The sequence below is a fragment of the Lygodium microphyllum genome, chromosome 18 (assembly GCF_053477565.2).
Source record: "Lygodium microphyllum isolate KBCC chromosome 18, Lygodium_microphyllum_v1.1.10, whole genome shotgun sequence".
In the NCBI taxonomy this organism is placed as follows: domain Eukaryota; kingdom Viridiplantae; phylum Streptophyta; class Polypodiopsida; order Schizaeales; family Lygodiaceae; genus Lygodium; species Lygodium microphyllum.
Window position 1 is genome coordinate 112,458,146 of NC_141152.1, and position 14,879 is coordinate 112,473,024.

Consider the following 14,879-nt stretch of genomic DNA (forward strand, 5'->3'; position numbering starts at 1 on the left):
TTCCTTCCCCTCCTTGAAGGAGAGAGATTGCAAACTACTTGCAAATTCCTGGTCACTATATATTGTTCTTGACAATGAGATAGGGGGAAAGTTGTTTCCTTGTTGCATGGAGGGAGAAGGAAGGCTAGTAATGGGAAGCTTTCTTGTAGGGACTCACTTCTCTCGAGTTCAAGAGAGCACCTCTCTCTCTCTCTTTAATTAATCTAGACTAGACTAGATGATACGAGCAAATTTCCTTTTGTCGTCTTGTTCAAGCTTCAATTAGTAAAACGCACAAACTATGATCTCCTTTGTAATAACCACAAAATTGTGACTAGATTTAACAAATCTTGCTCTACATTTTTTTCTAGATTCTTTTGAAGGTGCAGGGCGCTTTGTCGGGGGTGGATTTACATATGATGTAACAGACGCGGGCCAGCTGAGCTGGCAAAAGTTAAAAAGAAGAAAAGAGAGAGAAAATAAAAAGACAATTTGCCGGGGTTTAAAAGAAAAACGCGAAAAGGAAAAAGAAAGGGAGGAGGATAATAATTAAGAACAAGAAGGGGGGGAGGGCGAAGGAGAACCGTTGGATGGGGGAACGGACGGCATCCGGCGCTTCTTCTTCCGCGCTCTCTCGTATTATGGTCCCTTCTTCATTCTTCTTCTTACTTAGCCTTCTTCACTTCCACTTCTTCTGCGCCTCGATCCCCTCCATCCTCTCTTCTTCGCCACCGCCATTGCATTCTCATTCTTCATCATCACCATTCTTCCTTCTCCTTCACCATCGTCGTTGCAGTTTCTCATCCGTCGTCATCATCACCACCACCACCACCACCATCATCATCATTATCATCTTCTTCTTCTCCGCCATTCCTGTCTTATTTTCTCATCCTTCTCATACTTCTTCCAATCTCCTTTCTTCGCCTCCGCCATTGCCACTGCATTTCTAACCTCTGTGCTCTCTCTCTTCTTTTGAACACAAGGTCGGGAACTGCGCTCCTTCCTCATTCGCCGTTCGCCGTTTCCCCCATCTCCTAAGCCATGGTTTGTGGTCCGATCCCTTTCACTCGGTTCTCGTTCAGTCTTAAATTCTGCTTATAGACGCAAGGCCCAATTCTCGTCGTCCGATTCTACACCATTAAGTCTCCTATGTTCTTAAGTGCATCTAGTTTAGTTTTACCTGACACATCTTTAATTTAAGAAAGGTGTTAGACTTCTTTCAGCTTCTAGTAGAAAGTCCATCAGATACCATTAGGGAGCTGCCAGTATAGTCAGCACTTTATCATTCTTAATTATCAAATGAATGTAATCGAATTTTGGTGAAGCTCGCACGTTTGGAGCTGATTGGGGATCAGGAGCTTCAATTGTTTTTTCTGCCCAAGTTTTGCTATCCCGCAACCGTACAAAGCTTCATAGTGATTTAATTGTCTTTCTTTGCAGGTCGGATACGTCCTTCCGTCCAACAACTTGCATCGGAAGCCTGTGTGGCTTGATATCTTGCTTGCCGAGAAGTTCTTTACAGCGTGTGTAGAACATATAGCTTGCAGGAAAAATGAGAAAAATATATTCTGTGTGGAATGTAGCGTAGGGGTTTGTCAGCATTGCATGCTTGATCACAATTCACATCGCCATTTACAGGTCTGATCTAATTTGCTCTCTGTGTTTGATCGCAATCAACATCGGTCCGTTCGGTTTACGATCTCATCACCGGTTGTCATGTATTGAATTTCCGCAGATTCGAAGGTATGTCTACCACGACGTAATCCGCCTCCACGATCTTCAGAAGCTATTTGATTGCAGTCGCGTGCAGGTATGTCTGATGCTGTGTTTGGTGCGTCTCATTGTGCAAGTAGGAGTCAGTCTAAATCATTAGCTGGTGTTGACAGCCGTACACAATCAACAGCGCGAGAGTAGTTTTTCTTAACGAAAGGCCACAGACGAAATCGCCAAAAGGACTGTCGAATTCCTGTGAGACTTGTGACAGGAGCTTACAAGAGGCGTATCGGTATTGTTCGGTGGCATGCAAGGTGAGCAGTAGTCGACGGGGTCGGATTTTGATTGTATGAGTTGATAATGCTTAGGTATCTTGATGATAAGTAATGGTGCTAGGATGGATTGTCGCAGGTGAATTCGGCATCGTTCAAGAATGGCGCCTTGCTTGAGGTGCGGAATTCGCCGGATTGGATTTCTTCTCTCGACTCGTGTCCACGAGAGGAAGGTTCGAAGGTTCACGATTCGGGCAGCGAGAACGAGCAGGAGACGGCATCTTCGCCGACGTCTTCAGGATCTGCGTCGAATGACGCTCAATTCGAGTGGCAGAATGCTGTCTCTCGGGCACAGACGATTGATATGCCTCTCATCTACTGTAGCCTCGCTAAGCGCCCGAGAACAGCTCCGGGAGCCTCGTCCCCCCGTTCCGTCATTCCTACCTTAAACCGTCGCAAAGGAAAGCCTCAGCGATCGCCAATTTGTTGAGGTTTCCAGTTTTACCAAATCTGTTGTACACATCATTTCCTTGGCAGTATGTTGCCTGTCCTTGGATCTCGCAAGAACAGGTTTTTGCCTACGTACGTCGAGGCTATAACCAGTCTTCTATGTAGAATACTGAACGCCACTATTTATGTAATTACCCTGATAGCTCAAGCCGTGAGCTTTACAGAGCATCCCACTTGCTTAGATGAAGAATAGTAGGTTCTAAGTTCTCTTGCGCGAAAATTGCAGAATTTTGGCACTGTAATATCATAGAATGTTGTAATTTCCTTTGATAACAAATTCTTTCATTACACCACTCTGTCTGCTTCTAGAGCTGGAGAATATGGATGAAGCATAGCTTGAGAATATTGACGAAGCATATTTCATTTTATTTGGAAGCTGGTATAATATGCGCAGGACACGATTCAGTCGGCCATGAGTGTACGACAAGGCATTCTCAATTTTGCATTTTGCCATTGTAGATGTACGAAGGGATGTTAGGAACTAATAAAGTTCGTCTGGTAGGCAGGTAAACTGTCGTGGTGAATTTGTGATGTTCAAGGATTTAATCATATATCGACGTTAGATGCACGCTCCGACTGCAACAATTTGAACCAGTTAAATTCCTGTTAACGTAATTGGTATCTTAGGAGCCTGCATACGACGATTTGTCTGCTCTTCTTTGTTGCATTCATTCATGCGGGAACGAATACTATCGAAGGAAGATGCATGCTACGACTTCATCAATTTCATTCAATCATATTTCATAAATATAATCTAATTGGTATATTGCAGGTAACTGCATGGTACCCGATTTATCTACTACACCACTGGTATATTATTCATGCCCGAATCGTGTTACGTGCGTTTGTTCTATATAGTGTCGTACAAGTGGCAAATTTAATATTAAGTTGTCATGTAAAGCAGTTCTAACCTATTGGCGTGGTAGCAGGTAGCAGCAGCTTCTATGCTCGTGATTTATACATTGTCGTCAATCTCATGCAAAATCCTATCATGAGTTCCAATTGTTATTCTATGAGTAGCTTGCAGCTATGTATGTTACAGATTACCGATTGTTATGGAGTGCAGTCAGCTCAGAGATTTGCAGCAAATTATGTCAATGCCAGGTTTCGCAGTTGTGAGGTTGAGTTGAGAACGTGTCCCTGACTCAAAATCTAGGAGCAACGTAAAACGATTGTTAGCCTCTATGAAAAAGTGCTAGGGTCACGACTTAGGATTCATGGTTCACGAAGGCCCAACTGGGTTTACCAGCACATAGCTCGGTGGGTGGTGGGCGGCTTGTAAGAGTAGAAAATGTTAATTAATGTGCGAATTTGGAGATTGGACATTTCTCATCTAAATCCCCGCCATGGCCTCGGGTCAATTCATTTACTCTCAGGGAGGTACATTTGGCCGCCCTTTCTGGTATTCCTGGATAGATTTTGATACAAAGGTCTCTCGGAACTCGGCTTCGCAGTCCACCTTTTTGTAAGGATGTTTGCACCTAACCTATGCGCTGGGCTCAATGAATGTGATTTTGCTCAAAATTCCGTGTTGTGCCAATGCCCACATGAATGCGTTCAAAATTTCAGGCCTAAGCAAACCTTTAGCCTTTGAAGTCTGTAGGAATATATATAAAGTATTACTATAGTACCGACACACACATCATCAGTTCTGTTATATACCCATCTACTCACATTCAACAAGGGCGGGGGGGGGGGGGTACACTACGGATGCAGGTTTTAGCATGCTTGAAAGTTGATGGAATTTAATCACAGAGCATTTGCAATTTGCAGTTTTGCAGTCTCTTGAGTCTGAAGAACGGAATTCGACATAATGGCTGGAGCTTGGGTATAAAAATCCTATTCTAATTCCTTATGTCACGGGGAGAATTGCCAGTCCTGGGACCTGGGTCCTGGACGGATCTTGATTCATTCACTCCATTCCATCCATAGATTCATAATTCAGAGAAGAGGAGGTGGAGACTTGAATGCGGTGGAGGCCCTACCTACACCTATTGCAGAGGGGCGGGGAAGAGAGTCTAGAGAGAGAGAGAGAGTGTGTGTGTGAGAGTGGTGGCCTTATTATTATAATTATGGCTGGGACTGGGAAAGGGACGAGTAGTTGTTGGTAGTTTTTGTACTCTCCCTTCGCTCTTTTCTGCCTGCGTTTTCCAAGATAGTAGTGGGGATCATGGGGTATTCATTATCCAATTAAAATAACTCTCATGTCTTGCATTCAATAGAATACTGTGCACGCACTCCTCCCTTGGACCCTTCATATTTTATTCTGCACAATGTTTTTCTCCATCACCCGTGTAGCTTGCAAGCACCTCTTTTCCTCTCGAACTGACCAGAAATGCATATATACAGGAGGCCTAGCTTACAAACACCCTCACGAACTAACCAGAAATGTATATGTACAGGAGACCTAGCCGCCTATGCTTTTGTTTAAGAGTCTTTAATAACTAGGTCCTTGGACAAGCTCATCGTGGAAAAAGTTCTTCACACCATCAATCGAGTGCTTGGCACTTTGCTTTTGAGCCAATGGATTGCTTATAGAGTTGCAAGTGTTCTAACGAGGGTTTCACATGATTACAGTTGCCTTTTTGTTTTGCTAAAAACATTTCACATTGGACTTCCAGCAACCTCTTATGATGGTCCATCGGGTGGGGTAATAAAGACTAGGAATTTACCAAAGCTTACACACAATATCAAGAGAAAATGTTAAAGTGTACTTGATCCACCATTTACATATGGTAAACAAATTATGACAATTATTGAGATGAGATGGATGGCCAGGATAGGAAATTTACCCCTTGACACCACTTGTGTGAAAATTAGTACTTGGCATTAATAGTAGTAATTAACTTTGAGGGGAATAAATCCATGAAGGCAATTGATCATGTGGCAGTTGCTTGCATGCAAGGTGTGCAAGGATGAAAACCTTCTCTAAGACAAGATGGTGTAGTAGACATGTTGTCGCTTTGAGCATATAGAAGGTCCATAATTCAAGCAATGATGCCATGGAGGCTGAATATGGAAAAGTATTACGTAGCTTAAAAATTGATGTGGTGAAGATAAAAGCAAAGCTATGACAAGGCCCCAAAAGCTTTGTAGACAAGTGAACGCTCCAAAACGAAGGGAAACACATTTTTAGGACAATCGTTGCATTTTCTTTGGGGCATCTTGAGTTGTTTTGCTACTTTTACCACATGTTCGAACACTAAAAGAGAGTTTGAACATTGGTTCACCGTTGCGTTTGAAGCTCACACCTCACTTGCCCAAAATTGTTTTGTCCTCGGAGAAGTCCACTTCACATTGAGATCATCATAGAAGTTCACTTTGTGGCCTTCTAGGATAGTTGCTACTTGTGCGAAGGATTGGGCCACTTCACACAAAACTATCCCAATAAGTAGTATGATTAGGCTATAGAGGTGGGAGAAGCCAAAGATATGTGGGGGACTCCTTAGGCCTAGACTCATGGGATGTACTTGCCTAGAAGACCCAAGGAGTGATCTTGGGTAGTCGCTTGTCCTACGCATCACTACTTGAATCCCATGGAATGCATGGGCTTAGACAGTTAGGTTGATTTTCGGTCTATCTTGTAGGGGAATGTTTGACTTGACCCACGAGGATCAACTTGAGGTTCCTCATGACTCAACTATAGCCATGAGTAGCATTCTAGCATTGAGTTAAGAAAGCTATTATTGCATGACCAGTTATAACTTGAAGCAGACAAGCATTGCACTTGGTTTAATCGGAGTGAGAGATGAGGGGGAGTAGAATGTCAACCCCTTTGCACATAAGACATAGTCTCACACTAGCCCCCTAAAATGGTACTATGTTAGAATCTAAGACTTGGACCCTAAGGAGGTTAGTGTTAAGCTCTAAAGCTAATCATTGAGAAGGCACTCAATATGGCAAGTCCACCCAATCATAGGATAAGTTCCATCCCAATTCAAAACTCAGTTCCTTAACTAGTCCTTTAGTACATTGGTGCCTTTGATTCATAGATATAAAAATAGGTAAAATAGTCTTTTATTTCAAACAAGATAAATAATGAGGTCCCACCTAGCCATAGGATAACCTCCATCATTATTCAAATCCGAGTTTCTTAATTAGCCCTTTAGTATAGGTTTGTTTACACCTTTAGATTACGTATATAAAAACAAGTAAAAATAGGCTTTTATTTCAAAGAAGGTAAATATAGATGCCATCAGCCTATAGTCATATCAGATCATTAGTCGTTAGATACAAAACTAGCTTTGGATGAAAACCGCTCTATACCTAGCTAAAACCAGTGTGGATAGATCGTCCGATACGAAGCAAAAACCACCATGGACTAGAACTATTGGTACTTGGTCTTCACCAAATTATTCCCTAACTAGTATAGAAACTTTCAAAATACACATGAGCTTGCAAGTCATTGATCCCATCCTAGACCCTTGAAAATCTTTCTAGAGTCCAAAGAGTAGTTATCATGGTCTTGGGTGATTAGTCTCACCTTGGAGAGAGACCTCTCATCAATAGGCCTAGTCTGAGCATTCGTGAGATAGAACTAGTTCCTAGTGGTGGAACTCAGTGATGTGCTTGGGAATACCCATACTAGCTCCATGTACACTCAATATGGACTCAATTCATTTTAGTAGCTTTCTTTGGAAAAACACAAGCAAGGCAACTAGTATTTACTTAAAAATAATACTTGGCAAATAGTTCTTTCAAAATAGTGCTTTCCCTCTAGTTGCATCTAACAAAGCAAGTTGTAATTTTCATAATTGTAAGAATATACTATGTTTCCATGATTATAAATCAAGTGTGTGTTTTGGTTCATACCTTGAGTTCTAATAGCACTAATTTCTAGTGAAACAACTTGATTAGGGTCACCTGGTAAATTAGGGGTGGAGGTGCATGAGGTGTTGCATTTGTCGTGGCAATTGCTTGTGTTTCTTTCATCATTGCTAGGACTTGTTCTACTACAACTGCTATTCTTCTTCTTGGGTCCATTGTGTTGTAATGCTCCAATAACGATCTTGTATAGCTCCCAAAGTAGAGTAGATGATAATCATCTTGGTTAGAAGAAAGTGACTGACAAAGGTTGGTAAGGATTAAAAATAGGGTTCTTGGATACAAGGATATTTAGGTGATGATGGGAAAAGAGAGCAAGCTTTAGAAGGTTGGGTGTGAGAGCATCATAAAGAGATCGTTGCGAAGAGCTATACCCAACAATGGGGGTCTCAATTTGAGGTCCATGAAGAGGTTATGGATGATACATCAAAGAGCTATATCCAAGTTAGTGGATCTCTATTCCAGGTTGGTGAAGGTCTCAAATTCTCTCTCCTCTCTTTTGTTGAGGGCCTATCTTGCCCTTGCCATGCATGCATGTATGTTTTGAGGGGGTAAGAGAGAGTGGGTTTCTATAGATTTTGAGGAATGGTGTGGGGTGAGCCTTTTCATGGAGGGAGAAGGAAGGGAACACTTTCTTGTTTGTAGTTTCCATCATTGACAATGACAATGGGGCGGGGGGGCGGGGGGGGGGGGGGGGGGGGGGGAGAAGGGGCTATTTTGAGATGTCAAAGTGGTAAGCATGGTGGCCCCTTCTTCATCATGGCCAACTTTTGTGACTTGAAAAAAACTTAAAAGGTTATATATGAATAATTAACTTTGCATTCATGAGTTGAGGGATCTCTCAATTCCCTTTTAAATTGTTCAAAAAGAGTTCAAAAAGTGGAGTTTAGATAACATATCCATAAGTATCTCAAAACCCTTTCATATGACCTATCATTGAAAAGAGCTTTTTAAATGGTCTATTGAGCTATTGAGCACAAAATTTACGGCGACAATTTTCAAGTTATGATATAAAGAAACTTTTGATAACGAGTCCCAAACTTTGAGAATTTCAAATTCACCAATAGTGTGTTAATTCATTTTATGGATTTGTCTTCGCTCTCTTGCAACTACGATAAAAGATTGATAAAAAAGCCTTAAAGGCCATATATTATTAATTCATCTTGTTGATTGGTCGTGCATATTGTCACCCTCCTAAGGTGATAACCACGACCTATCCTAAAGATGACTACAAGACAACTTACCATCAAGTTGAGTCTTGCTATTGTTCTACACCACAAGTACAATTTTCAAAAGCTTGTTTTGGAGGAGACAAAGAGCTTTTCAAACACCTCCCACCTATGAATCGACATCAATGCCTCATTAATAGTGAATTTTATCCTCATTATTACGATCAATGTATTGCTATTTTGCTATCATGGTAGGCACTATTGCCAATTATTTCTTATATACTTTGACCTTATCAATGAGTGTGATTTTCTTCAATGTACATTGGTTGGTAATACTTATTAACATAGCCACTGATGTTGTAACAAATACTAAGCCATTGATTGGGTAATGAGATACATTGTTGCTTCAAGTGTTGATGAATAGAGTAAGGGCAAGAGCTACATTATTGTATTGCAAGACTTTTGCCTACATTACAACTAAGGTGTAGACTCTTAGTCATTGATAATTGAGATGTAAGGGAGAATGTAAGCTTCTACATCTAATCAAGGAAAAAAGGTGGTTGAACAAGCAAAGGGGAGCTCAAACAATTCTCCAAGGCAACCTTGATAATGGCAAGTCAAAGCCAATCAAGGGTGCTCCTAAGGCACAATCTCAGAATAAAGAGAATTTCAAGGCCCAAAGTTTTCTCTACAAGAAGATAAGGAGGTTAAGTAGGTTGGTCCTAATCCAAAGAAAGTATCGCTCCAAAAATTGGCAAGGAAGTCACCTAGGGAGTGCAACAACTTTTCTATCCTTGGGGAGGATGGTTACAAAGATACCTTTTAAAATGATCTATCTATTTAAGAAAATCAAGTTCATTTCCTTGAATATTTGTGGGTTTTGCTTAGATAAATAGAAGCATGTTTGCTTTCATTTGATTAGGAACTGCAAACTAGAAGTTATTGCTCTACAAGAGAACAACATGAACCTTGAAGACATGCTACATGCTGCTTTCAAAGGATTCACATGTTTCTGAGATGTGTGCACTCAAGGAACTGGAAGTAGGTACATTAATCCCAATAAGAGCTAACTTGGAACCCCACTTTGAATGGAAGCATAGGGAGGGAGTTGTTGTATTTGTGACCCTGAACATTGATGTCATGGAAGTGGAGTTGGTCTCAATTTATGCCTCTAGTAGTTATGCCAATAGAGTTGAATGTTGGTCCTTTCTCAAGAATAATGTGCCATATCTCTCTCTCTCTCTCTCTCTCTCTCTCTCTCTCTCTCTCTCTCTCTCTCTCTCTCTCTCTCTCTCTCTCTCTCTCTCTCTCTCTCGGGCCTCCAACATTCAAAATAAAATACTATTTCTTCATCAAGTCAAGATATGATGCTGACATCAAGGTGGCGTGGGTTATTGCTCCATGTGAAGTGACTGACCTCATAGCATGTAGCCGTAGCTACAATCTCTACCAATGGACACACAATATGATCCTTCATTGTAAAAAAAAAAAAGATAGGGGTGCCCTTTGGCCCCCCTCCTCTTTGCACTCATCATAGAACTACTATTAATAAATTTTAATTTGAAGGTGCAAGAAGGGGTCATTAATGTCCTCACACTACATGATGGAAATAGGTTTGTCATGCAAGTGTTTGTCAATGACAACTCTAATGTTATATAGTGATTGAAAGAGACTCACAAGAAGCCCTACTTGAAGTCTACAAAAAGTTCTTAGTTGTCTCAAGATCAAAGGCAAGCGTTTCAAAATCAAAATTGATCAACCTTGGTATTGATGAGCCAGTTAAATGGCTATAGGATACATGCTACAATTCATGGTGAGAACATTAAGTACATAGAATGCCTGCTGGGTATTGGCATCCTCATGAGAAATACATATGATTGGTTCTTTGAAAAAATTTAAATAAAATCCAAGTGGTATGGATCACAAGCTACCTTGGCAAGGGATCTTGCCATATCCTAATGTTTCATGGATTTCATGGCTATTTATATGTCCAATGTTTCCTTTCTCCAAGCATTCTAGATGCATGTGGAGAAGTTAATCAAGGACTTCATGCAGTCATTTGGCTCAACAAAGTTAATACCTATAATGTCGTGGGATTATGTCACGAGACTAAAAAAAGGAGTAGAGGACTTGGGCTTGGAAATGCCACATGACAAAGCATGTCACCTATCTATTTTCTAGTTGCAAAACATTCATGGCACCATGCATGATCCCTCATTCTAATGAAGCTAATTAAATCAGCTAAAGTCAAGCCAAAGGGGTTAGATGAGTTGAATTGGATAGATAGGTTTAAAGATGACTTGAAAATAATGTTAGTAACTCCAACCTCACCTAAGCACTCTTAGCATCTTGGAAAAGCATCATTGTTGCAGTCATATGGAGGTATGAGCCTAACTAGGAGGGTGACTCATCACTTGCATAGCCTATTTGGACATGCAAAGAAGCCTACCAAGATAACATTGCCCCTCATAGCCATTGAATTGGTGAAATCTAGACAAATCTAAAGAAAGGTCATCAAGTTGTAGATTGAAATTTCAGACTCAAGTAACTTCCAGCTCAAAAGACCTAGACTAGTACAAAATGAGCATTAGCTCAAACAATAAGAAGAAAGTGGGTTGGAAGAAGCAATGAGGAGGATGATAAGTATTTGGCTCACCTCCTGCATTACTCAAATTCTCTTAAGGATTGAAAGTTAGGATATGGTACCTCTGTCAACAAAGCCAAGCACCTCAAAGACTTTCAAATACCCCATGCTTGTTGGATCTTGGATGTAGTTGTTAAATGAAGGGTAGGATGTTGTGTGCCCCACACAAATTTTGGCAACCATCTTTGTGGCTTACGTTTAGGGGGTGCAATCCTATTAGCCCAAAAACCCTTCTAAGCTAGAAGGCGGGTCAATCATTCTTGAAAGTTAAACTTCCTTCTCCTCCACCATTGCCACCACCCCCCTACCTTGGACCAACAATAGTTCCTAAGATGGTGGTGGTATTGATGAGGGGTGATTGCATTATGAGTTGAATTATCAAGCAAGAAGTGAGTAACATGGCACTAAGCAATTGTTGTGGGGTAATTGTTCTAATCATGCTTTGCTGCAAAGGGCAACAAAGATGCCAATGCATCAGCTTAATTGAAATCATGTTGTGACCATGTCACCTCAAATATAGTAGTAGACAAGGTTGTCACTATTTTCAACCATGCTGTAATTCTAGATAGCAATAGACAAGGTTGACACTCTTTCACCCGAACATGGTAGTAGAGAATATTGTCACTCTTTCAACCCTCCCATAATTCTAGATAGGTGGCTAATATTGTTGCACTACAAACACAATTTTTTGGGAGTACACAAATCAATAGAATGAGAAGTCCATAAAACTGTTTGCCAAGATCTATGCTCCATACTTTAGCAATAGGAGATCCTTTTAAGCACAATAAGGGGATCAGATCATTAACACAAATGAAATGTAGCATAATTGTTAGACTAATCTAGAAAATCAAAGCCCTAGAAAGTATATAGGGTTTTCCAATGCCTTGGATGTTTGGTTGGCCACTTTTCATCTCCATCATTAGGGTAGTTTAAGTAATGGTTCTAACAACACTTGTTATGGAAAGTGCCTTCAAAATCTCTAGGCATATCAATGAATCTAGTATTTATGCAAATGTGTGAACTTCAAGGAGGGAATGAATCTTATATGCTAATGATATAAGAAGAGATAATTCTAAGTCAAGGCAAAGGTTGTGATGTACCTCTATTTACCATTTGCATGGGACCTTGAGGCTTGCATGACACTAAACGTAAATGTTAAGAGCTAGATTGCATGACATGTCAATAGGGGGAGTGGGTTTGGGTGAACCCCACTTTGGGAGTAGTGGAGTCTTCATCCCCCCAAAAACCATCTTACAAGATTTTTTGAAAAAGGGGGTTCTATTACAACATTAGAAGGGATAACTAATAAGATTTGTAAGTAGTTTGATGAATGGAAACCTTGTCCAACGGAAGAGTGCTAACTTGTAGCAGGCATCACCAATGCTACATAAATACTTAGAATTATATAGGATACTCCCCCTTGTGCAACATGAAGGTATTTGGGCTCTTTTAAATCCCCTAGGTACTGTTGATCCTTGTGCACCCAGCTCAAAGTCTTAGACATCTCTTTGTCTCTTCTTAGGTCACAAGGTTGTATTACCGTCTTGTCTTGTTCCTTGAGTAGGTTGTAGGGACTTGAAGTGTTAGTTCCTTGTAGATACTTGAATTCCCTTGTGGGTTTGATTTGAATAAGCATTTTTGTGCAAGAGATGCCCACATTGAATGATTAAAGTGATGTGTGTTTACAATAAGTTTGAAGAAACATACACAAATTGAGTTGCCCCCAAAACAAGTTGTGACTTCAATGGAGAAGCTAGTTCACATGATACATTCAAAAAGTAACTAAATGGTGAATCACAGAGTAAGAATTTTTCATATTGCTATAAACAAAGTGATTGAGCTTTGGTTCTTGGGAGTTTGAACATTAACTAGAAATTGTACATGAACCTTAATGTAAATCAAGGCCATAAATAAATGAGATTTAGTGTATGTAAACTTGATTATTATCAGTGGATTGGTATAAAGAGAAAGAATCTCATACATTGACTTTTGGCTTGATTGTTAGTGCTAGGTTTTCCATGTCTCTAAGTAAGTTAATTACCAATGAGAGACAACACAATCGGTTGGGAGTGTGTGTGCGCCTTAGGGAAGGTGAAAGGTTCTTTTAGTGTATGCAAACTTGATTATTATCTGTTGTGGATTGGTATAAAGAGAATCTCATTCATGGACTTTTGGTTTGATTATTAGTGTTAGTTTTTCTATGTCTCATCTCAATGTAAATTAATTACCAATGAGAGAGAACAATTGGTGGGGGGTGTGTGTGTGTGTGTGAGCCTTAGGGAAGGTGAAAGGTTCAAAACCTGCACACACCCCTTCAGGCGATGAATTTGTATAGAAAAGCATACACCAAATGCAGAAATAATTTAAGGACACGGCGATCCGACTGCATGAACCGACTTTTCAAAAAATGCGCCGAATTATATTAATCATGGAAATAAGGATAACCGACTTCTTTTGTCCTGAGGAAAAATTGAAAATTGAGAAAAGAAGAACGTGAGTCGTGGCTAATCGGCCTTTATTGTATTTTGCAATTTAATGATGATTCGCTAATAACATTGCTTGCAAATAATAATAAAATGCGGGGGAATCAGCGAGTGGGATTTTATTATTTTCAAAATGCAGAAAGGGAAGAAGCTTCAAGCTTGCCTTGACGGCTTGTCGGTGAAACTGGCAGTAGCCGGTGTAGACGGCGGCTTCACCGATATTCGGGAGCGGGCCGCGCCGGGCGGCGACCCGTTGCTGCCGGTCGTTTAATGCTCTGTGACGTCGCTTCTTTGCCCAGCGGGCAGGCCTTGCTGGCCGCCAAAATCAAAATTTTGGAAGGGTGTTGCGGGCCCCACTTGATGCCTCTCCGGACTCCTGAGTCCTGTCCCTTTTCATGGCCGACGTGGCGTTCCAACATTCCTGGCTTAAATTTTCCTTCCTCGTACACGTTTCATAAAAGGGCAAAGAGGGAGAATCTATTATATCTTTTAGAGCACGCCGGTGGCGGTGACCGAACCTCACGCTGAACCTTAGGCTGGTTCGGACGCTAGTGGGGGCGGAGGGAAACCCCTCACCCCACTAACACACACTCGCTCCCAAGGCCTATCGTGTGCTACCGGGGTTTTGTTAACCCTAAGAAGCCCCCACAAAACCCCTTGCAAAAATGCTAGGTTTTTTTGTAGCGCTATCTACCCTATTTGGTGCGTCGGCATTTTACTAGTGTCCTCACACCAATCACTCTCTCCCATTGACATTTTCTCCAGGACTTTTTGTAACATGATCTTCAACATCCTTGCTAGTGCGACCACCTACTTGTGAGACCCCGCTTGACCTTGTGTTCATCCCACTATCCTTGGGGCGACATGGCTCTTATTACATACATGGGTGTACTGACCGAGTTTAAAAAAAAAACGAGGAGTCCATAGGGCTTTGTTGCCACGTGTTCAATTTTAATTCAGTCCATCTCTTATGCCCGATGGTCACTTTTGGCTAAGCCCACACGGATTTCTACCGTGCCAAATTAATACAAGACAACATTTTTCCCAAAAAGCTAAAATCACACTTGACAAAAGATGAGCCTATGTTGATCAACTTTAAGAAGATTCATGTAACAAGTGGGCCATGTCCTTTTTGTTGGCAAATATGTGCATGCCTTGTGTGTGCAATCAACATTGCAGATAGTTTTAGTGTTGCCTTGACCATCCAAGGTAGTGTCTAATTGGGCCCTAGGCTAGTTAACACTGCCCTTGCTTGCCCAAGTAGCATCCATTTTGTGGCTACGTA

The 14,879-nt window shown here is 41.0% G+C and overlaps 1 protein-coding gene across 1 annotated transcript; it reads left to right on the top strand.

The window, feature by feature from the left end:
* Positions 1-668: 668 nt before the first annotated feature.
* Positions 669-2,745, top strand: LOC148021266 (protein RGF1 INDUCIBLE TRANSCRIPTION FACTOR 1-like). The gene is made up of 5 exons (XM_087698116.1): positions 669-1,023; positions 1,420-1,617; positions 1,715-1,789; positions 1,866-2,006; positions 2,104-2,745. The coding sequence occupies exons 1-5, from the start codon at positions 1,021-1,023 to the stop codon at positions 2,452-2,454; spliced, it is 768 nt and encodes a 255-aa protein (XP_087554242.1). The 5' UTR covers positions 669-1,020; the 3' UTR covers positions 2,455-2,745.
* Positions 2,746-14,879: the final 12,134 nt, after the last annotated feature.

Bases quoted from the DNA above. Each gene is read 5' to 3' on its own strand.
- LOC148021266 (XM_087698116.1), top strand. The intron at 1,790-1,865 runs GTATGTCTGATG...TGGTGTTGACAG, and splicing joins TTGATTGCAGTCGCGTGCAG to CCGTACACAATCAACAGCGC. The intron at 2,007-2,103 runs GTGAGCAGTAGT...GGATTGTCGCAG, and splicing joins ATTGTTCGGTGGCATGCAAG to GTGAATTCGGCATCGTTCAA.